Below are 24,016 nucleotides of genomic sequence, written 5' to 3'. Positions count from 1 at the left end.
TGTTGCTAAGATAAAACTATTCATTTCATAGTCATAATCATAATAAATCTTGGACCCCATGGAAGAACAGATCTATCTTGTTGATAGATCTGAAATGGGCTATCCACTGTTACATGTTATCATCATTGTCACATGTCAATTTGATTTCATTGTATTTTGATACTTCAACCTTGATTCATGTTTCAGTTATGTCATGTTCAACACTGTTTATTTTGTGTATGATTTTATTGTTTTGGAAATAAAAACAAACAGACAAACAACAATCAAAGGAGACATGTTACAATATCTGTGAAAGTAGAATGATGATCATACTGCCATTTGGAAATTGACAGCTGCAATGGGAATACTATGGCTTCGAGCCTTCATGCTCTCATTTATCTTGTCACTTGTGGAGATATGATCAGCATTAGCGTTTTATCAGGATTCAAGACTCACAGTGTCAAGATGCCTCCTGATTCTGTTCTATCACTCATAGTAATGCATAATGCATTTTATTATAGATATTTGCTGCATGAATTTTTTGTATATTTTATTCTAATGTAGAAAAGTGGGTTGTAGATTTGTTAGAAAGTCAAACAACAGAATATTGATATTGTGGAAATTTGTGACTCGAATAGTTAAGGGATACACCCTTATTGCCCTGAAGAAATGCCTGCCAATGTATTCCCTTTTTTAATGCCTTTGCCAAACATTCACCATTTAGGGTGTTGTTGGGGTTTTTTTTTCCACTGACTCTATATGAAGGTATATTCTGATTGTGTTTTATGCATTTATCAAATCATGAAAATCTATCACTAAACGAACATTCATCTAAAATTTCTCAAGTATGTCTGTCATGAGGAAGACAATCAACAAAATATAAAATGCAAATTGCATCTTGAGAGTCCATGGACATTTCAGGAAACCAGGTCAGCCAAAATGGAACTTCAGATGTCTTATTAGTCTGTGCCATTTCACGTACATGATATTATCATTACATCGATAGGACTTAATTGCAATGTCCCCTGTGTCAAAGCATGTTAGATGTGCACTTCAACTCTTGTCATTTAAAGAGATGGTGTAGTGTTGTTTGAGATGGGGATTCACTCAGGTTTTAACTTTTGGCAAGATTGAGTAGAAACCACATGTTGGTCCTGTATGAAATAGCAAAGAGCATACAGTTCTAAGAGGAGTTAAAAGCTTATGAGATTAAAATTGGTTTTCAAAAGCCTGAGATATTCAAAAACAAAGAGGTCCTAGTAGAAGGTGGGACCCACCTTTTATTAGGACAACTTTGTTTTACTTTGTTCTTGGATATCTTAGCCATTTCAAAGCAATTTTCATCAAATTAAGTTTTATTTTCTCTTAGAATCATATGCTCTTTGATATTATAAGTGGTTTCTAATTATCTCACAAAAAGCCTGAATACCCCTCTCAACCGCAACTCTACCATCCCTTTAAAATGGTATTGCTTGGAACAAGCTACTTCCCGAGGTCACAAAAAATATCATTATGACAAAATTCCAATTGAGTGTTCTAATTATTTTTATGCCTACCCCCACAGGGTGATATGGGTAGATATATCAAAGGTTAAACCTTCTTGGTGATTTTATAGATGAAGGGTCGATATTGTGGATGTGACTTTTTGTCAGTTGTTATCATATCTTGGCATTTGTATTCTGAGCCTCACTTTCATTTAACTAATTAGGCATGAAATTGCTAGTGTATAGCAAAGTGTGTCATCCTTCGTTTCGGCACATCCCCTATTCTTGTGACATTTAGAGCGTATCTCATCGTCTTTCTGGTGAAAGTGCCCAAGTGATAGGCGATAGAAGCATGATCCTTCACGGTAACTAGCTCTGAGGCTGCAACGCCGCTCATCAATTTAACAGTATTTGTGGATCGTGCCGAAGCACTGGCCTGATGTGTGCTTTAGTCCTTCCCTTGATCAACAGACCAAAAGAGGGTTCTGCGGAATGCCATGCTGGATGTTGCCATGTTTCCTAGGGAGATTGATCTCCTGGTTTGGGGGTGGGTTTGAACAAGAGCATGCATAACTCCTGTGTTCTGTTTCTCCTGCAATCCTGCCATTGTCAGATAGCTGACATTTGTTTTGAGAGGTGTCATGTGAACGTATAATCCCTAGGGAGTCCTTGTCATTCCTGAGGAGTCACAATGGGATTTAAGTGGTTCTATTTGTTATTTTCCATCGAAATGAGATGTTTGCAGAAATCTTGTTGAATGGCAAGCTTTGTCTGTCATCATCTGCTTGAATGGAGACTGGACAAAAATAAATGTCTTTACCTTTTCTCAATATCTAAGAAATTATTGTCAATAAAGTTTAGTGGTAATATTTGTGTTGTTATATATGCATTAGCTCTACAGTGAGCAGAGCATCAATACTTTCAAACTTTTGCCTTTTGTTGAGAGAACAATTTCACTAATTGACAGGCAGTAGTTTCAGGCAAACATGGAGAATATTGACTTCCTTGTAGGTGACCATATATATCAATATGTATTCACTTCATTTCCTCTTCTGCTAGATTTATAATGATATAAAATATACTGATGTGAACCAGTGCTAAGTATTTGACTTATTTCCCCTATTAATATTATTTGCCTTCTGCAGGAAATCAGTTAGGGCGGGTTTAGAGAGTCCCCCCATGGCTTGTGGAGCTTGGGACTAGCATGGCATCGTGTGGTATGGTGACATCCTCCACTTCATCCTACGGTCTCCACCAGGCTTCCCTCATCCACATCCCGTCTGGCTCTTCCCTGGTTGCCCCCGGCGACGCCTCACCAACCACCGTCAGCAATGGCACTATGGGCAGTACCAGCAGTCTCCTGGCCGACAGTGGGTACCGCGGCGGCAGCTCCCATTTCAGCGACACCACCACCAACAGCAACAGCTCCGTGTTTGAGGAGTCTGCGGTTCTGAACGACGACGATGCAGAGTCGGTGATGTCAGTCGGTCCGCCAAAGCTGGCCCCTGTCAGCGGGAAACTTGAGAAGGTGATCAGCCAAACCAAGCTTTTTCTGTTTCAGGATGTAGTGTTGAAAAAATTTGCCGCAATGCTTTCTCAGTAAGGCTTGCCATGATGTTCAGTTATGGAGATGTGATTCAATGAAATACGAAGTCCAGACATGCCTTTTAAGACAAAGAAAAAAATGTGGATTTTACATTAAGCAGCTTTTCTCTCTCTTTCAGGGCTGAAGCTGATTTAACATGCAGTTGAACTAGTCCATCTTAAACTAGTAAGAATGTATCAGGCATGAAAGAACTGATTTTTAAAAGTTTCTGTAACCATCATTTTGGGGGTTATTTGGTCAATGGTTAATTTTTGTGATCATGATGAAGACAGGATTTTTGTTATGTTGAAAATGAATTTTGTAGAGCTTCAAATCAAGCCTGCATACTCTTCTTCTTCTCTTTGTACAGACAAAAGAAAAGAAGCTCATTCGACCAATCGCAGTGAGATTTGCATCACCCAACACTTCCCCAACAGAGACTTATAAACATAGCTCTTCCCAGTCTCCGTCATTATCCGATACCATGGCAACCTACGCACATCCTCCAGACATCCTCATGACCAACAACAACCATGGCTTCTCCACCGGCAACCACTTTGGGAAGCCGCCGACGAAGACAATGTCATTGCAGGACATCTCGCCGGTGCAGCAGCCGTACCGCTTGAACAGCCACAGCACCAGCAACAGCCATCACCACCACTCGCTGTCTGGCTCCGGATCTGGGGGCCACCACGGGGACGCGCGGGCTGCCCTCCATCAGAAACTCAATCAGGCCCAGTCCCTGAACTTCCTAAACCGCGGCTGGGCCAACTTCCAGGGCACGGGGACCGTGCCGGGCAAGATCTCCAGTGGGCGCCATCGTAGCCAGAGCCATTCTGTGTACCCCGAACACCGTCCTCTGCAGGCCAATCATGGTCTAGAGACAAGACAGGCCAGTCAACCAAATCTTTCGTCAAGCCAGAGGAGCAATGGCAGTGCAGAGGAGCAGGTCTACGCCCCTTCATCAGTGTCCTCGGTCACAGAAGAATCAAACCTGGTAGAGGAAAATAGGATTCTTCGGAATAAGGTTCAGGTAATATCAAGTGTTGCCACATAGTTTGTGCATGGAAAGCATTTCCTGTACAGTTGAACCTCTCGTATCCGGACAAGTCGGGACCGGGGCTCATCCGGATAAGGGATTTGGCCGGATACGGGAGACTCAATGCTTTATACACGTACATATACATACACATGTACTGGTGTAGCGAATTGTAGTACCACATGTAGTAATGTGTAAACTGCAACCTTTCGTTGTTACATTTGGGGATGTTTGGGGATGTTAAAATGTCTGAAGGTAAGCAGTTTGGAAGGAAATTTGATGTAATGTATGTTAATCATGTTCGAAGTAATATGTAATTCATGTGTGTTTGTGTAGGAGTTCTCAAGGAGTTAGGAATCCCCCTTTCCTCCCGTAATTATTAAAACAAAAATCACGGCGAGATTGCGTCCGTATAATAGAGAGACCCGGATAAAGGGAGGCCGGATAAGAGAGGTTCAACTGTAATTTGGTCAACTTCGTGTGTGTAACATTGTAAGTTTGCGTGAAGTACTCAATACTTCTCCTTTACACCTGCAGGTAATGTGAGCTTGAGGTCCACTCACACTAATCTGGTGTCATATGTCAGTTTGAGAAGAAATTTGATATAGGGGTTTGTTGAAGAAATGTAATACCTTTTGGAAAGGACAAAAGTAGAGTCTCAATGTACTTTATAAAAGCTCATATTTCAATATGCAGCCATGATGCGAATTTAAGTCCACACAACTTCTCACTCAACTGAAACCAGAATATGATCATCCACTTTCTTGATTGTTGTGGAGTTATCCCAGGCTTTAGTTATCGAGAATGCACTACAGCCTAAAAATGGCAATGTATGCTGTCACTTGTTGCAACACAAGTTACTGCTTTGCAGTGTCTCAGCTTGGTCTATCCACGTACTCCACAAAGTACTGTGTGTTTTACAGCATCTTGTTTTTATGTAGGAATATACTCCATTACCCTATTTGATGTACTAAGCAGCAAGAGGCCTTAGGGTTGCATTACGGAGTTGTGCAAACAGTATTGAACTTATTGATACCATAGGATGTATCTTCAAGACATGACGTAAAATTGGGGGTGGGGCACCAATCCCCATGAGTGTAAGGCTTCCTTTAATTGCATACAACATGAAGTGATGCAAAGAGAATGAGGCAGGCAAGAATGAGACATGGGACTGCATAAAGTCTTTAGTATATCATCTTTATCAAAGCAGACTTTCTGTTCTACAGAAGGCAATGACTGGCATCCCGCACAACCCGAAGTACCTGTGCCAACTTCTTTTATATCTTTACTTTATTTATAGAAAAAGCTGGCTGAAATCTGGAATGCCGTACCAAATGCCATGACTAATATTGATAGGAGGATGACAGGAGACATAGCAGGCATATTTGTCTGTCACCTTTCTGTCTTAAGTTCCAGAAAGGTTATTACAACCCTCCCCCTCCCCTCCCCCCCCCCCCACCCCACCGACCGTCCAAATGTCGTATATCTGCAATTGTGATGTGATGTTTATAGGGAGCAATTGGCCTTATCTCACCCACCACGGCCGAGCATGCTTAGTCATTGATTTCCCCCAAAAGTTTTCTCATGTTGGAACTTCACATAAATTAGGTGTATTTAGGATGGCCCTTGCATCACATTCCACATCATTTAGTATGACCTTGTCAGCGATTGTCAAGGAAACTGGTCTCTTAAACTAGTCCTGTGCCTGCTTCCTCTTATGACGGTCCAGGCAACCAATTGATGTATCTGCCCTTCGTTGCCTGTTGGGGCCTGGAATCGGGAAGTTTGCAAATGTTATCAATTTCTTGCCACTTGTTTCAATCCATCTAAGGTGTATCCTGCAATCTTGTCATTGTTACATAACACCTCTATGTTACAACCAAAATGTTCAAAGATTCCTGGAGAACAGTTTGTGCATGAAATAGGAGGTTGCCCAATACAGATTACAGAACATGTATTGACAGATTGCACAGGCATTTGCTTTTATCCTTCAAAAGTGTGGTTAGACATTAATGCCACAATAATTGTGATATTGCCAATTGATGTCTACATTGAAATGACAAAAAAAAAAATACAACTCTGAAATTTGGTTAAAGAATATCAAAAAGGAGTGAATATAAAGAAAGAATGACAGTAGAATGAGACACAATGCAGTATATTTTGTACCTCAAAGTCCACATGCCTTTCTTAAAATTGGATTGTGTCATAGGCACTTGATATATGCTGTATAGGGATTAGAATACATTATTGTTTTGTGATATGGGTGTATGCCTTTCGTGAAAGAAACACAATATCTCCTGTCTTGGAAACAAAGAGATGATCTCGCAGTTTCAGTTACCTCTGTTGAAGTTGGTTTTTGTGTTTTTGTTCTTGCCGAGAAGTTGGGAGGGTTCCTACGTACATTTAAATTGTTTTTAGGCGTAATATGAAACCAAGTTCTAGTTAGTCTCATTAGATGAATCACAGCATGCTTGGATGGGATGGGGTGGATGAAGCTGGAAAGACTCTGGCTTATATTTCTCTGCACCTCGGAGTGTTGGGGCTTCCTCTGGCACAAGGTGAAGCCAAGAGAGCATGCTTGTATTTGATAGCCGTGTATATATTCAGGGCTTCCTTGATATTTCAGCTGTATCTTTCCTCAGAGGATGATAGTAGGTACACAAATTGAAGTAGACCCATAATCGTTTTGTTGGGAGGATTTGTGCGCTCTTGGTGTGGACTGCCCGTTTGCCGCAGAAGGTAAATTCTTATTTGATCCTATTCATCCGGTGGATTCACGGAAAGGTTTTGGAACGAAAAACTGCAAGGCTGTGTGAGGAAACAAGCATCTATTTTGCTGTTTTGCTATTTTATTTGAAAACAATCATCTGAATCACTTACTTTGCCTTTTTATGAGGCCATATTATGTGCATGGATGCAGAACAGTAAAAGAAACAGTTGTCTTTCTTCATAGGCTTTTTGATCGGTTTATCGAATGTCTATGAGTGAAATGTATCTTGAAAATTCAGGGTCACTCCGGCTTTTATTGAGATCATGATTGTTAGGTTCTTGTGGGGATTCTATTTTTCTGTGATGTGTTATATTTGCCCAAGGTACAGCTACCGTCTCAATTCTGCAAAGCTCTGCTGTATAGTGCAAGGAGCATAATATGTTTTACATCTCCCTGCTGTGGTTGCAAGCTTCAGGCAATATTACATGAATAGTGCATGGTCTTGAGTGCACTATACCAGTCACTATGTGATGTATTATTTCACTGAAGTTGACAGCATAAATGAATTAGAAATTCATGGAAGCTACAATTGTAATTATGCCTGCAGAATGTATAGTCTAGAACAGTGCAAGACAAAGCAAATACCATATATTGGAAGTAATATTGTGTATTTGTAACATGCAAGTTTAAGAATTCATTAGAAAAAATGGTGAATGACACATAATGTGAAATGTTATCAATGCACTATTTTTTGTATATCATGCTCTTAGACCCCTCAGTGTCGGTAGATATTGTATACCTTATTTTTCGAGGGGAATTAATTTTCCCAATTTTCATGAGTTAATGCTATTTGCAAATTTAACATGTGAAAATATAAACTCTGATCCCATCATGTATGTGACATTCACGCATAATGCACGCACAGGACATGAGCAAAGGTGCGTAATAGTACAGTTTAGTGGGCTCAAGTCTCGGTGTGCAGATTTGAATGGATGCGCACGCTTCCTGATTTCTGCATCCATCACGAATTTGACTTTACCAAGATGTCGTTGGGAAGTCAAGATTTGTGAAAAATTAGATTTGCTAATTATATGGTATATAGAGTAGCATCGTGACATCACCAAGTTTCATGGTTGTCTGTGTCTGTGTCTTTGTCTTCCACAGGACATGAAGCACCAGCTGGTGGCCATGAGGGACACCATGGAGGTCAACGAACAGACCATCTTCCAGGTCCAGGAAGACAAGAGGAGGGAGTTTGAGGGGCGCATCACGCGCCTCCAGGCACAGCTCCACCACGAGAAGGAGGCGGACCAGTCCCAGCACAGGGCTCAGCAGCAGGAGGTAAGAGGGATTGTGGGAGAGTACTGGTATATCATTTGGCTAATAGCCCTTTACTTGAAGTTAATGGAAAGGTGTCAGCATCCATCTGGTAAATACTGTAAAAGCTGTTATTTGCACGTACAGATATTTTCACAAATGAGGAGGTTGCAGACATTTTCACAAGATGTTGCTTTTGCAATTTGCCACCAAGGCTATCTGAGAGATGCACATAACATTAGACATACTAGCCTGCCCATATCTGGCCAGCCATGGGCACTGTTTCACGCCAGCTCAGAAGGCACCAAATGCCACAAAGAGAGCATATATCAATATTTTCACACTGCAAATTTCATGCGATAAAGTTCAGATGGCGATCTTTTCGCTTGTTGTTGAATTGCGGACCGACAGTGATTTGCAAACTTCGCGAAAATTGAACCCTTACTGAAATAACAGCTTTTACAGTATATATAATTTAGCTTATAGTCCTCTACTGAAAATAAATGAGAAGATGTTGACATTAACCCGTTGAGGACGGACTGATTTTGCTACAACACGCATTTCCCATAGACACCTGCCCGAGTATACTCGGGACTCATCTTCAACGGGTTAAGTGACACACAATGACACTTCTAATAACACTTACAGCCAACAAAACTTCCCCTTCACCTTCTTTTTCTTTTTTCCTCTCCTTGTTATTGTTATCATTTGTTATTTAAGTCCGTACAATCATTTTTTAACAGGCACTAGGACAAAAAATTCATATTATTATCATCATCATAATCATCATTATTGATGCTGTTAATTAAATCTTTGTCATTATGTTCATTATAAAGTATGTTTCACATTATACTCGTTGAATCAGTATAAACCTTATAAACCTTGGCCAAAGACATGCACAATTAGAGATGAGTAGAGAAATGTAATGACCAGTTGAAGCTTTCGCACCCCATATTCATATAGAAAAAGGGGAGGGGATGACAGGAAGTTAGACTGATGAAGAGGTTTCTCATAAATGGGTGAAAACTAAAGATAAACTTACATGATTCAATGTCAGTACCCTCAAAAGAAGTGATAGACCTTGAAGAGATGGTACGGTTTCGGTAAAGAAGGGGCTTCATGTTTCCATTTTATGATTATATTTCAAGATAATGAAAAATCTTGTTTGAAAAGTGAAAGAGCAGATAATTCTAAGAGGAATTCACAATTTATTTGATGAAACTTGGTTTTGAAATGGCTGAGATATCCAAAACAAAGCGATCCTAGAAAAAGGATTTAAAAGGATTTATTAGGATCTCTTTGTTTTACTTTGTTTTTGGATATCTCAGCCATTTCAAACTGATTTTCATCAAGTAAACTTACTGTTAGAATTGTATGGTCTTAAACATCTCATGAAGGGATTTCTAAGTATCTCGCAAAAAGTTCAAAGCTAAATCCTGACCTCAACCAATACTACACCATCCCTTTAAATTATTTGTGAGGGAGGTAAGTACATGCAGTAAGCAAATACCAAGTCAAATTAAAGTTGGCTTTCTAGAGGACCGGTGAAACCTCAATTGAATGTCTTTGAAGAGTAAAATGAAACAAGTCGATCTTAATTCACCTGCACGATGAGCAATTGGGTATGTCTTGATTACCTGTCTCTTCAACTATCACGTGAACTTTTCTTTGTTATAATCACAATTTGCTTTTTTGACAAAAACACACCACGTCTAGCAACACATGTGATGGAACCTTATCGCACTCTTCCTCATTGGCAATTATGCTCAATTTCCCCCCAAAATTAAGTAATCCAGAGGGATTGCGGTTAGCGTGTCACTTTGTCTCACATGCAGCAGCAAGCGGTGAATGTTACAAAGTGTCAGCCTCATCACTTTGTGAGATATGGTTGTGATGTGATGTTAGAGCAAAGGTTTTCTTCTGATGGTACATAATAGCGAAGAATCTATTTCCTTACGGATGGTACAGTTTCGATTTAGATGGGGCTTCAGGTTTCCATTTTCTTTTGATGTTAATTTTTTGAGATAATGAGAAACATCTTATGAAATATAAAAACATATAGTTCTAAGAGGAATTCAAAGTTTATTTGATTAAACTTGGTTTCGAAATGGCTGAGATATCAAAAAAAAAGGGCAATCCACCTTTTATTACGATGTTTTTGTTTTTACCTTGTTTTTTTTTTTTATATCAGCCATTTCAAACCGATTTTCATGAAATAAACTTTCAAATCCTCTTAGAATTGTATGCTGTTTTACATTTCATAAAGTGATTTCCAAGTATCTTGCAAAAAGTTAAAAGCTGAATCCTCACCTCAACAAATACCATACCATCCCTTTAAAGTGCAGCAAGTAGCAATTTATGTTTTGTACCTGGTGCATTACCTTGAGGAGAAATTAACAAGTGTGCCGATTTTATCCATGTGAAATCAGACTCTTTGTAGATTGTGCTTGTTAAGTATCAGGTGTGCTTATAAAGTATCAGGCTGTAACCAATCTCCTTTCCGGAGATGACAATTTTTTTAAGACCTTATCTCTCAACTCTTCCCATAAAAGTTTACCTTGCTCTTGAATAGAAGTCTTATGACCCATTTCAAAGTCTTTGGTTTTGATACCAGGTCAAATGCTATGCTAAGGCATTATGTCGATAAGTTCATTTTCATAAGTATTCTTTTCCCAGAGAAATCAGTCTCTGAAAATCAGTTGATTTTACATCATCACACACAGGGGGGAGGGGGAGGGGAATGTGTAGTGAATTCTATACTCTGAATTATGACAATTTTCATCACAGCACTGGCCCAGGTGTGGGTGGGACTGGTATTGAAAGGTTGATAGTAAAAATATATTAACACCAGGAGAAACCATAGAAGAGACAGTTGCATACAAGAGTTGTGCAGGTGCCAATTCCCAAACTCCCTCAAGTTACACATTGTGTATCACGAGTAACCAACCGCCAGTTACCCCTGTACAGTTAGCATTCAATTTTCCCCAGGATTATGAGATGAGACTGGATAGAATCGTTAGGCAGCAGTATGAATATATCCAGATGCATTAAAATCTGATAAGCATCTGCCTTAATCTGGTTCTTGGATGCATGACGGTCCAAAATTGCCAGCATCGGGCATTAAGGGAGAAAGGATATTAAATTATCATAAAACCATGTGACCTGATTTGACAGTATTGCAGGGCTTCTGATTAAGACTTATGGGTTGCCTGGAAAACGAGTCTATTAGACGTAAATCAGTAGTGATAGATGTCTTATTGCCCAGTGCTGGTATGTTTGTGGGGATTTTGTTTTTCACTGTTGGAACAACAGCCTGAGTTTTATGGTTGCAGTCTTTTTATAGTTTCTGCTATTAAATAGAATATGACTGTGGAGTTCTACTGGAAATTTAAGAAGGAAAAAAAAATGTGGATGCCTTCTTCAATATTTTTTGAGGTTAAAGACCTGAAGGTGAGCATCAAAGCCTCGTTCTAGTGTGGGTTTAGGGGTCAGAGGAGCTAAACCTCTTTACCCCTATAGTGCTTTCAGTGCGGGTTTAAATTGACATGAAAAACTCCATAGTGTTGAATACATTGTTCAAAATTCCGGACACAGATAGGATTATCTCTTTAGTAAATGAGTTACTAACTTGTTTTATATGCATTTAACATGTCTTCTTTTATAACATTTCATTTATGTGATGGTACAGAAATAACAGATCTGTACCCATATGATTATAACTTCAGCATTAAAAAAAAAAGAAAAAAAGATCCATTCCATTATGGGAGAGGGCTTTTAAAGCTACACGTAGGATATGTGCTAAGTTGGAAGCTGTGACTCCTGTTGCACTTCTTTTTTTTTTTAAGTGTTGGATTAAATGAAGAATAGTAATTACTTGTAACTAACATACTGTATAAACTAAAGCAACAGAGGGTAACAATTAAGGTGTGTTTACAGTTCATTTTGTTGATACCTCTCAAGCAAAATTCATGCAAAATTCCCCTTGTTTCTTTTCCAGATTTACAAACTGGAGCAGGACAGAAAGCAGCTGAAAGCCAAGGTGGATGACCTGCAGAAAGAATTCTCCAAAGCCAGGGACCAGTTAAAGGATGCTGGGGAGCAGAAGGCAGTGATAGCCGAGAGCCAGAAGGAGATCACAAACCAGCGCTACGAGATCAAGCGGCTCGAGGGGGAGGTCAAACGGGGCAAGGACGGACTCCAGTACGAGAAGGAGAATGTGAAGCGATTGCAAATTGAGCTGGACAAGGCGCGGCTGCAGGCTACCAAGCGAGGCCACCACGAACAGCAGCAGCTGTTGAGTAAGAAGGAGACAGAGTTGGCCCAGGTGAAAGCCGAAGCAAAGAAAGCCATTGACCAAAGGGACAGTCTAATGCTGCGAGTTAAGAGTCAGGGTGATGAAATTGATAGATTGGGGGCGCTGATCAAAAAGAAGGAGCAGGAGTTGGCGCAGGAGAGGTGTGAGGTGGCTTACCTGAAAGAGGTCAGTGAGAAATTGACCAAGACAATCACTTCCAAGGAGGAGAAAGTGGAGAAAAAGATTGTTAATATTGAAGGGAATTCCCCTGTGAATAAGACACAGGAGGTGATAGAGCATGAGCTTAAAAGGACAGTGGAGAAACTGCAGCAGCTCCAGACAGAGAAAGACATGGAGTCGGCTCGGCTGCACAAAAGGATAGCGGAGAAGGACGCCGAGGTCAAGCGGCTGCAAACGAGGGTGCGCGACCGCGGGAAGCTTGTTGAGCGGAACGGCATTGAAACCAGAGTCGGCCCCGCCCAACGGAGGGTGGAGCAGGACCGGCAGGAGCTCCAGGCGAAGCTGGCAAAGCGGGAACACGAGCTGAAGCAGGCCAGGCACCAGGTGATGCTGCTGCAGTCTCAGGAGAAGAACAGCGCTGCTGCCCTCTCCAACTCCATCCTACAGAAGAAGGAGGCTGAGCTGAAGGCATGTCAGGAGAAGCTGCACCAGCGTAACGCCGAAATTAGTTACATCCGGGACAAGCTCGGTGAGCGTGATGCTGAACTAACGGCCCTGAAGGTTAAGCTGGACAGGGTGCACCGGCAGAACCCGGAGAATGGTCGGCGGGCGGGGTCCCTTGACCGGGAGTTGTCCGGGGCAAGGGCTGCCAAGCAGCACTTAGAATCCCAGGTGACTTCTCTTCATGAAGAGAACGGCCGGCTGAAGGAGAAGCTCAGTCGTGTCGCCCTGGGCGTGAAAAACTTGTCGGCCAGCCACATGAACCTGTCCAAGATGTCCTCCATGGTGCCGTCGATGCCGGACAAGCCCAAGTTTGACCGCACCGACCCGCGGCAGGTCAGCCAGCTCCAGCAGGAGGTGGCGGACCTTCGGCAAGAGGTCGCGACCCTGCGGGAGGAGCGCGAGAAGCAGGCGGCGGAGTTCCGGCACGAGCAGAGCATTTGGCAGGAGGAGAAGCACCGGGTGATTGCCTACCAGAAGCAGCTGCAACTCAACTACGTCCAGATGTGTCAGAAGAACAAGAAACTCGAACAGGAAGTCCAGCAGCTGACCAAAGAGCTGGACAGCGAGGAAGTCATTCAGTGCTGACCGCCTGTCACATGACAGCTGGACTTATGCTTCTCTCCTGGCAGACCTTACCTTGTGTTGTAGGACAAAATGTTCATTCCGTAGTGACTTTTAAGCAAACTGAACAGTCTGATTACCTCCAAATGTAAAATGTGAGGATCATCGGTGACAAGTGTCAAAGATTACAAATGTTCTCTCTGTCAAAATTTCATTGCCTCTTAGAGAAGGAACTGTTTGATTATGACAAGCTTACAAAGGATCATGGTTGCAGGATGCATATAGAAAACAGAAGGTTATAGTGTCTTTGTGCCTAATGTGCAGGTACATAAACCTTGTGAAAATGATGTGTGTATTCTGATGGAGAAGCGATTCCATGTCTGCATTTTGATATTGATATCATGTGGAACGATTCCCAAAATTCATGTTCTTCATTGTGATCATATTGATTTGACATTCTGGTATTGAGTATGAGGACTATATGATAAAACGGTATCCTCATGACACTGGTTAAAAAGTTGAGTATGATGCTGATTCGCAAGTTGTTTACTCGACCAGAGCATGGTAAAGTAGAGAATTATTGCAGAAGTTAAAACGGTTGTGAAATGAGTAAATGAATAATGCATATGGCATACCTGCAAAGTGGTGTTGAGGTTGTGTAGCATTAACAAAAGTGATTTTTTTTTTTCCATACGCAACTTTTGGACCACATTCAGCACAAACTTGAATTTTTTAGTTGCCCCTTTTCTTTTAGGCAATGAGCAACTTCAAGCCCTTCCATATTTGTCTATCAAGTAGCAGAATGACACTGATGAATACAAATGAAGAGTTGTTTGATGTGATTTTGCCATCGTTAAGCAAGCGTATCAGTGTTCTTGTTTTGGATAACCGTGTCTGAATCAAGCTAAGTAGCATCAATGTATTATGTGCATGTAATTGTGCATGTTCTATCAATTTTAGCAGTGATACTTGTAGTGAAGTTTTGGTCTCTACTAACTTGTAATGCATCATGTAAGGCAGCTTTGGTAACGTTTTGAAAGTAGAATTATGAACCTGTGAGAACAAGAGCAGCTCACTTATTTATTTTCATATGCAACTTCCAAGTGTTAAAGGACAAAATATATAAGATATGTGATAGTATATTGTGGGAGAGAGTTTGCTATTGGAGCTCGGATGCACATATGCAAGGTTTTGGGTATAAAGTCAGTCTTCCATTGCTCATTTTGCTTTCTATCAAACAAGAAGAAGAATGGATTTGATTGGTCAGTAAAGCAAGTGATGGCTTCACTTCAGCCAATCGGGATACACGATAGACAATGTCAGATATGGGGTAAATTCTGTGTGATGGTGCTCAAGCAGTATTGAAAGACCACTAGTAATTGTGATTTTTTTTTTCTTTTCACAGGTAATATTGGTGTTATGGTGGGTAATTTGTACTGTATTAAGAGTTTGGTTCGTGTATAGAAAAGAACCTGAATGGCGATATCACAGAACAGCTGTACAAGTGATTATGGTATATGTGTCCGTCTGTCTGTCTGTTTGTCTTTCTCTTTCTCTTCCTCTGTCTTTCATACCCTCACCAAATGTGTCCGCTTGTCTGTCTGTGTGTGTATGTGTCCTATTGTCAGTCTTGGTGGCTGTTTGTCTCTCTTGCACTTCGTGTCTTATATTTCATATCTTACCTTTCTTGTCAGACATGTTAGTACATTTGCTATCTCCTTTCTTCCAAAACTGTTTGATATTATCTCATTCGTTTGACATCAGCCCTCTGTTGTTGTTGTTTTTTTCCACCATTCTGATCTCTTTGTCGAGTCTACTCTCTGATCTCTTCCCTTTGCTAAAGTATTTGCCCTTTCCATGTTTTAATACATCACGGTCAAGCATATTTTCTCTCTCACTGTATTCCTTCTCATTATAGTGCACTCCCGTCATAACGAACACGATTATAACAAAATTCCGGTTACAACGAAGTAAAAATTAGGGCCGCAACATTATCCACTCTATGTATTCTTATTGTTTATTTGTTTGGTTATAACAAAATTTGAATATAACGAAAGAAAACTGCCGGTCCCGAGGACTTCGATATAACGGGAGTCCACTGTATCTCCTTTCTCTTGTCTTCTTTTTATTCGTTCCCTCCATCCTCTTGCTCTTCCATGATATATGTTACCTCATCAATGACGAGATAGCGACAGAAGAAGAGTTGTGTGTGGTCTTGGATATTGAAGTGAAGGGAGTTGGTGTGAAAGCATAGACATCAGAAAAGTAAACTGTTAGTGTTTTATGTACATACTACGATAAGTATTATCAGTATTATGGCTCACAGGCATGTATCCATTTCTTTATATTTGTTAAATGTTTTATTGCTTAATGGTAAGCAATTCATATATTTTAATGGGAGATAACCTTATGTGGAGGGGTATGAGCTTTGGTAATGTTTCTGTTTGCACAAATATCCATAAAATCAAATCTTGACATCATAATAGGGGAACCTCTTGTATCAAGGACCTCAAGACCTTGACAATTTTATTGTTATATCAGGGTTCTCACTATATCAGGGTACAAAAACAAAGAAATATAAAAGAGTTGGGACCTGCACAATCTCCTTGTTATAAGAGAGTTTTGTTATATCTGACCTCTTTATAGCAAGGTTCCACTGCACTCAGCTCTTGCAATGTAAATTGTTTGGTGTGAGTACGAGGGAAGCTGGGTCCACGTCATAATGGAATAGAGGCAAACTCCAAGGTGGTTTTTGGGCTAGAAATAAGCAAACTGTGAAGAGAATGATAGCAGGAGATAGTCTTCATCTTTCAGACTGCTTTTAAGATGAGTTTAGCTTGACATCATCTGGGATAAAGATGCAATCCTGGGTGAGATTTTTCCACATTTTAATTGTTCAAATGTCAGAGTTTGGGCAACTTTGCTGTAGGAAGAGTTCAATTGGGGGGGGGGGGGGGGGGAGAACAGCAACAAAAAAGTGACGCTGTAAGTTGCCTGAGAAAGTCATATGAAAGCTAAGAAATGCCCAGTCCCACATTCAGACTTATATGATGTGTGTCATTAGACTGCATATTGGAATGATTCATTCATTTCTCAGATCAGGAGTAAATTCAGCAATTTAAACTAATCTGATATGGTGTAAAGTAACGCAGTACAATGTCAATCAAACATGCATATTCAAAAGTATGATTATCATGTTTCTTTTGCTTCCATTATTGTGGGATTACTCCGTGTACTTCACTTGTTGATAGCATTTAAAGTTTATGTGAGTTATGCATGGCAAAGCAAGCTATGTTCACTACTATCATTTTGATTTGCGCAGTCAACTTACCTTTTGTATTAAGCTTTGTTTTAAACAATGTATATTATACTATTGGACAGAACCAATCATGTACAAACCATACTTTCGTTTTTCTCTATATATCCATGTATGATATGTAAATAAAGATGTATTATATACTATTTGCTATAGCTAGCAATAAGTGGATGTGATGTCTGCAGTAATGGTCACTCACAGGAAGTACTTTGTGGACTTTGGTCAGCTATGGCATGACCAGAAATAGTGAACGTAACTCTGTCGTCAACTGCACGGCTGTTACATTTTGTCTACAGCGCATGAGGCGTGTCCTCCGCTTCAAAGAATGTACCAGTGGATGACAAATGCAAGTTGTATGTGTTCCTGTGGTTCAACCTGTTATGTAATACTTGAACCATTCCTGGAGAGTGTGATTTCCTCTCAATGGCATTAAAGGCGAGCTTGATCACTGCCAAACTCCCGCCATGTCTGCCTTCTTCCCAAACTCATGTGTGCAGATTGAGTGAAAACGTGTTCACACGTTCTGGTTTTAAACATTATGATTAGAGAAAGTAAGTCATCAGGCCTGGTGTGAACATGTGCATTTCCTTATAAGGAGTGATCAAATATTTCTCTCTTTTTTTTTCTTTTTTTTTTACACTAGGAGTAGCTTTCCACAAATATGAGATATTGGTTTAATAGTAAGGACAGCAAACATAATATTAAAGAGTTCAGTATTAATAGTATTCTTGTTACCATTCTGAAAAAAAGAGCAATGTGTGTAAATGGTGTATGATTTTCTACTGGCAAAAGTAAATGAGCTGAGAAATTCAGTGTAGCCATCCAAGACAAAACCACTGCTCTCTTTTCACACACCTCACTTTGAAAAAATAGCAAGCAAAATGTCACAAAGAGATTCAATAGAACCGTCAAATAATTTTTAGATCTATGATAAATGAAAAACTAACCATTTTTGCCATCATGAAATGATTGGAGCCATATCATGTAATGTATATGACCAGTGCACCCATGACCTGACACCCCTTTCATCCATCCAGCACAATATGATAGGCTATCTATTTTATAAATTAGCAGACAAGGTATTTTTAACTGCACATACTAATGTATTTTTGACTACCTCTGGGATGTGCTCATGCCAGTATATTGATATTAGGGACATCAAATATAGGATCTCATCAAATGACACAACACACACACACACATGCAGGGGGGGGGGGATTGGTTGTGATGGGCTCTTATTTCATAAAACAAATAATGCACACCTTGCAGTATTGGCATAATGGCAGGAGCTATTTATCCTCTGTTACTTTTGGAATAGTCCACTGCACACTCTAGTATTTCAGACTGCCCAGTGTGGGGTCATGTTGGTGATTTTTAGTAACACTCTTGCCAAAGAGTATGATTTCTGTGCACTTACAAACTGAGGCGATAAATTGATAAGGTGCCGGAGGATATTCCCATTTAGACTGAAACATGCTCAACATTTCCAGAAAAACAAAAGTCGAGTAAAGTGAATATCTTTTGACAAGCTTTCCACTCGAGGTATCAGGAATTCAACTGAAGTAACTTTGTCAAATTACCTTAAATCTCATCATATACCTCTCTCACTAAATTATGTATAGAAATGACACACAACTATATAGGGCCTACAAAGTCGTACTCGACAGACACAGTGACATGCTTAGAAGTCCACAGATTTATAGTGTAATGTGAGAACAGTGATATTATCAGTAAAAAGACCTAGTTAATGGATTTGTGTGTTTGAGATATACAGTATGCATTATCCAGCTGGTTTCTTTTTATAATTTGTTAATTTGACCAAATTATCAATGTGGCATACCGTGAGTGTTGTTGGAAGATGACAGATTTTGTTCTTTTATTTGTTTTTATTTGTCATTGTCTCACTGAGTGAATGTAGAGTATCGTACACATAAAACAAATTATTCCATAGGATATGTGCGTAGTTGCATCAGGACATACACATTTCTGTGTAGACTCATTCCAAAATCAGTCCAAAGTGAATTTGATATGTGTGGAAATTACTCTGGACTTTTTACTGGGGATTTGCCAGTGTATTCCCAAAGGAGTCTCTTGACAGCCTTTTTATTTTTGTTATTATTATTATTATTATTGTTATTCCAAAAAGTTTGTATTGAGGTAAAATTTAATTTCCCTCATCAATGATTGATTACTGCAGCAAGTTTGATCAAGGTAGATTAGATAAAGGGAATTGAGTGAACAGATGTGTGGTAGAATACTGGTTTTATGACCTTTTTGCTTTTCGCTGTAAACAGAAGTCAAAGCTTCGAGGCAGACAAAAGTTTGAGTGATGCTCTGTTCCCGTACTTTGTGCCAAGTTGCAGCACACAAGCTAAATTCTGGAGTCTATCATTTGTTAATATTTCGACCTGCTCTCACACCTTGAGAGCTAAGGTGGAATACATCACATACCACTGCATGTAAGGTTTAGCTGGCCTGTGGTTAGTTTCAACACTGAGCAGATCATGTGTTTTCTGAGTGAAGGAGTCTGGTGGCAATTAAATTGAATTTCTGATTTGTGCTCTGTAGAGCCACCAGCAAATTCTATACTCCCATAAAAGCAGGCAAAATGAAGGGAAGAAATTACCATGCCATCATCTAAGAGTCTCTATTATAACAGCACAATTTATGCCACTTACTTTAGACAGTGTACTGTGCTAGAGGTGACTATTGTCAGTCCTATTTATCGACAATTTTACGAGATGATATTGTTTTACTAAATTTGTTTTTTTACCTACTCATGTGTCATAGAGTTCTCCCAATAACCTTGACATGTTATTTTCTAAACTTGTGACTTGCTGCCATTCAGCGTTTCAAATAAACATGATTTGAGACAAAGAGTCAATGAAAGTATCCGTATTATATTTCTATGTGTTAAAGGAAGTGTGCAGTGCAAATGCACGTTGACCTGTGTTGATGTATTACACCCTGATCATCAATTACATTATCAAAAGAGTATCTTAATATATTGTATGATAATGTTTTCACTATTTTTCTTCAGATTACTTGGATACACCCACACAAAAAAAAAAAGAAACAACTTCCGACAGAGATTCAGCCAGTGACCTCATCTGTCAATCATTGCCAAAGTACTAAAATGATTAACAGAAGACACAGGGATGCACCTACCCCTAGACAAAGCATAACTTGCATGTTTCTCTCTATTGTCTTTTGTTAATCATATTGTATCCAAGTTGTCTGGAGAAAAACAGTAGAAAGATTATCATAGCCATAGTATATACATGTATATATATATATATATATATATATATATATATATATATATATATATATATATATATATATAAATGAAGAAACATTATTTCCAAATGATTTGACTGAGGGCCTTTCATGAGGAATATGGCTGAAAAAAAAAAAGAAGTATACAGTTGAACCTCTCGTATCCGGACAAGTCGGGACCGGGGCTCATCCGGATAAGGGATTTGGCCGGATACGGGAGACTCAATGCTTTATACATGTACATATACATACACATGTACTGATGTAGCCCATTGTAGTACCACATGTAGTAATGTGTATACTGCAACCTTTTCATTGTTACATTTGGGGATGTTTCAGGATGTTGAAATGTCCTTGAAGGTAAGCTTTGGAAGGAAATTTGATGCAATGTATGTTAATCATATTGGAAGTAATATGTAATTCATGTGTGTTTGGGTAGGAGTTCTCAAGGAGTTGGGAATCCCCCTTTCTTCCCGTAATTATTATAAAAAAAAATCACGGCGAGATTGCGTCCGGATAATAGAGAGATCCGGATAAAGGGAGGCCGGATAATAGAGGTTCAACTGTATATATAAAATATTATAGATACACATCAACATAGTAACTCATGTAAATGCTATAGTATCGGCCTATGTTTATGTTTTCATTCGTTTACAAGACAGAAACACTGCAGATCAAAGAATTTTCGGAAAAATAAAACAATTTCTTGTAGGTCGACAGTAATGACACCAATAAGAATTTCGCTGAGCTTTTGCACCGTTAGCATCCCCATTATTTTCAACAGGCAATGCACACAGATGTGGTGTGTGTATATAATGTAATGACAAGTAAGCTGTATCCTAGATGTAGTAATATTTATATACCTCATAGATTATATAGATTCCTCTCGTCTGATTGGTTAAAAGTGGAGTCATGAAAATAGCTGTGCCCCATTTTTGTCTCGCCCACCGGAGGTGAAGGCGAGACTAAGGGATCCAAATGTCGTCCGTCCGTCGTCCGTCCGTCGTCCGTCCGTCACAAATGTTAAAGTTTACCTGCAAGACTCTCTTATGATGCATAACTTGGCAACTGTTACAGCAATGGCAGCCAAACTTGGGTGATAGAAGCACTAGAGGTATCTTCATGTTATGGTGTTGTCGGAGGTCATGTGATGATGTCAAAGGTCATTTGAGGTCATATATTAAAGAGTATGTGCAAGACTCTCTTTTCTATGTTAAAGTTTACCTGCAAGACTCTCTTTTGACAAATAACTTCACATAAGTTGCTTGGATTACAACCTAACTTAGGTCATAGATGCACTAGGGGGACCTTCATGTTATGGTGCCGTTGGAGGTCACAGGATAAGGTCAAAGGTCATTTGAGGTCATACGTTAAAGTTTACTTGCAAGACTCTTATCACACGTAACTCGACACATGTTGCTGTAATGGCAATCATACTTGGGTGATGGATGCACTGGGGGTACCTTCATGTTATGGTGCAGTAAGAGGTCACATGATAAGGTCAAAGGTCATTTGAGGTCATACGTTAAAGTTTACTTGCAAGACTCCCTTATCACACGTAACTCGGCACATGTTGCTACAATGGCAATCAAACTTGGATGATGGTAGATGTCTCTTGGGAAGTTGAAGGTAACCACAAGGTCAAAGGTCACAGACGGGTCAACGAACTTTTAGGGCCCAATGTTAAGCTTTTAGGGCGCATTTCGTTTATGGCTCATAACTTTTAATCCCTTTGTCCGTTTGTGACCAAACTTGGATGGAAGATGTCCCTTGGGGAGGTGAAGGTCGTCACAAGGTCAAAGGTCACAGACAGGGGTCAACAAACTTTTAGGGCCCAATGTTATGTTTTTAGGGCGCATTTTGATTGTGGCTCATAACTTTTGATCCCTATGTCCGTTTGTGACCAAACTTGGATGGTAGATGTCCCTTGGGGAGTTAAGGGTCATCACAAGGTCGAAGGTCACAGAAAGGGGTCAACAAATTTTTAGGGCCCAATGGTATGTTTTTATGGCACGTTTCGATTATGGCTCACTACTTTTGATCCCTTTGTCCGTTTGTGACCAAACCTGGATGGTAAATGTAGCTTGGGGTGTTGAAGGTCACCACAAGGTCAAAGGTCATAAGCAGGTCAATTAACTTCTGGGAGTTATAAAAAATATTAATTCCTTGTACGCGAATGGGCGAGACACAATTTGGCACTTGCCTTGTTGATCAAAATGACGTCATGATTTACTGTGCCCGGGGCATAGAATCAACTGTGCCCTGTTAATAGGTTTGGAGACAGTCGCAACCCCGTACACATAGATCACTCATATGTACGCACCAATGATACGACCGCCGCGCTGTCGATCAGCGTTGATTACGAGTGCTGTAAAAGAGACTAGAATCTATATTTTCGATATCTATATTTCGGAATCTATATTTTCGGTATATGAAACAAATAATGACAGCTTGATATTCGGGGCACAGTTAAAATTATGTAGGCCCTCGGTGATGTGAAAACCATAACTATGCCCTCAGCTTCGCTTCGGGCATGGTTATGGTTTTCACATCACCTTGGGCCCATAATTTTAACTGTGCCCCTCATAGCAGTCATTATTTGTATATTGTACAATGGTTAACAGTATCCAGATCCCTAAAACAATTGATACGTTTCTATTGAATATTGATTGTATCCAATATTGTATGTTTAGGTCGTGTGTGTGTGTGTGTGTGTGCGTGTACGTGTGCGTGTGTGTGTGTGTGTATGTGTGTTTGTGTGCGTTTTGTTGTCTAGTTGCCTAGTTTGTTTAGATTTCATCAAGTTCCTTGTTTTGTGTTAAAGATCTCATTAGCTGTAATTTTGTGAACCCACAATAGTTGGCCCATGTTTTCTAAAACCATCCAAGAAGTGTCACCGACAAAATTGTCGCTGACCACTTTTCTACCATGTTAGAATAAAATCATTCAATCAAAATGATTAATAATATAAACAAAATAATCGGGTTTTAATGAGTTTCATGACAGAGCACTGTTTTCCATAGGAAATATACACAAAATAACAAAATTGTGCCCGTTTTGGGATGGCATGCAGTTACAAAATGGTTGTGGCTCTGTAAGTACGCGCGGACATAGCAAATTTGGTCTCAAAAGTTGCGCGAGACTTGAACAAAGAAAGTCAAAAAGCCTCGATCATAACGAGGCCTTCTCGCGTGAATGTAGAGGGGCAGATTTCGCTCCCATCGGGCCTTTTAGGGTTAAGATGATGGTTGCAGCAATCAAATTCAACTACTACAACAAAATAAGAGACAAAAGCCGGGGACAAAAGGGCCCTCCCTTTCTTTTCTTTTGTGCTCTCTTTCTGCCCCCCGGGGGGGGGGGGGGGGGACCCTTGGAGGGGCATACGAGATTCGGGTTTGCTTGCTCCACTGAAGGCACAGGGGCTGCAACTCAACTTTCTCTGTTAGAAATCGCGTGCAACAACATAAGCGTTCTGCAAAACTAATATGACTCCCTCTACGCTCACTGACTGTACAATTTTTTTTTAATTTTTTTTTTTTTTTTTTTTTTTTTTTGCTAGTTTGAATGACTTCGCTGATCTCTTACATAGATGAGTGGAATGACTTGTGCGGTACAAGCATATTTTTCTGGACAAAGAATACTAACCACTGGTATATGAGTTTTGGTAATCTTCATTTTCCATCGTTTTACTTCTCTTCTTTTTCTTTTTTTCTTTTTTCATTCATTATTTGTGTCATTACAACGGCGCAATACCCACAGAAAAACTAT

At 39.9% G+C, this 24,016-nt stretch overlaps 1 protein-coding gene across 2 annotated transcripts in view; it reads left to right on the top strand.

The window, feature by feature from the left end:
• The window catches only part of LOC140242122 (uncharacterized), an 84,331-nt gene extending 67,749 nt beyond the window's left edge, over positions 1 to 16,582 (top strand). For both annotated transcript variants that reach the window (XM_072321886.1, XM_072321887.1), the window contains exons 3-6: positions 2,609 to 2,991; positions 3,419 to 4,081; positions 7,962 to 8,138; positions 12,112 to 16,582. In XM_072321886.1, the coding sequence (XP_072177987.1) occupies positions 2,668 to 2,991; positions 3,419 to 4,081; positions 7,962 to 8,138; positions 12,112 to 13,677 (2,730 nt within the window). In that variant the 5' untranslated portion in view covers positions 2,609 to 2,667 and the 3' untranslated portion in view covers positions 13,678 to 16,582. The remainder of the gene's footprint in view (positions 1 to 2,608; positions 2,992 to 3,418; positions 4,082 to 7,961; positions 8,139 to 12,111) is intronic.
• Positions 16,583 to 24,016: the final 7,434 nt, after the last annotated feature.

This window comes from Diadema setosum, chromosome 18, assembly GCF_964275005.1.
Source record: "Diadema setosum chromosome 18, eeDiaSeto1, whole genome shotgun sequence".
Lineage (NCBI taxonomy): Eukaryota > Metazoa > Echinodermata > Echinoidea > Diadematoida > Diadematidae > Diadema > Diadema setosum.
This window is presented reverse-complemented; position numbering and strand designations above follow the sequence as displayed.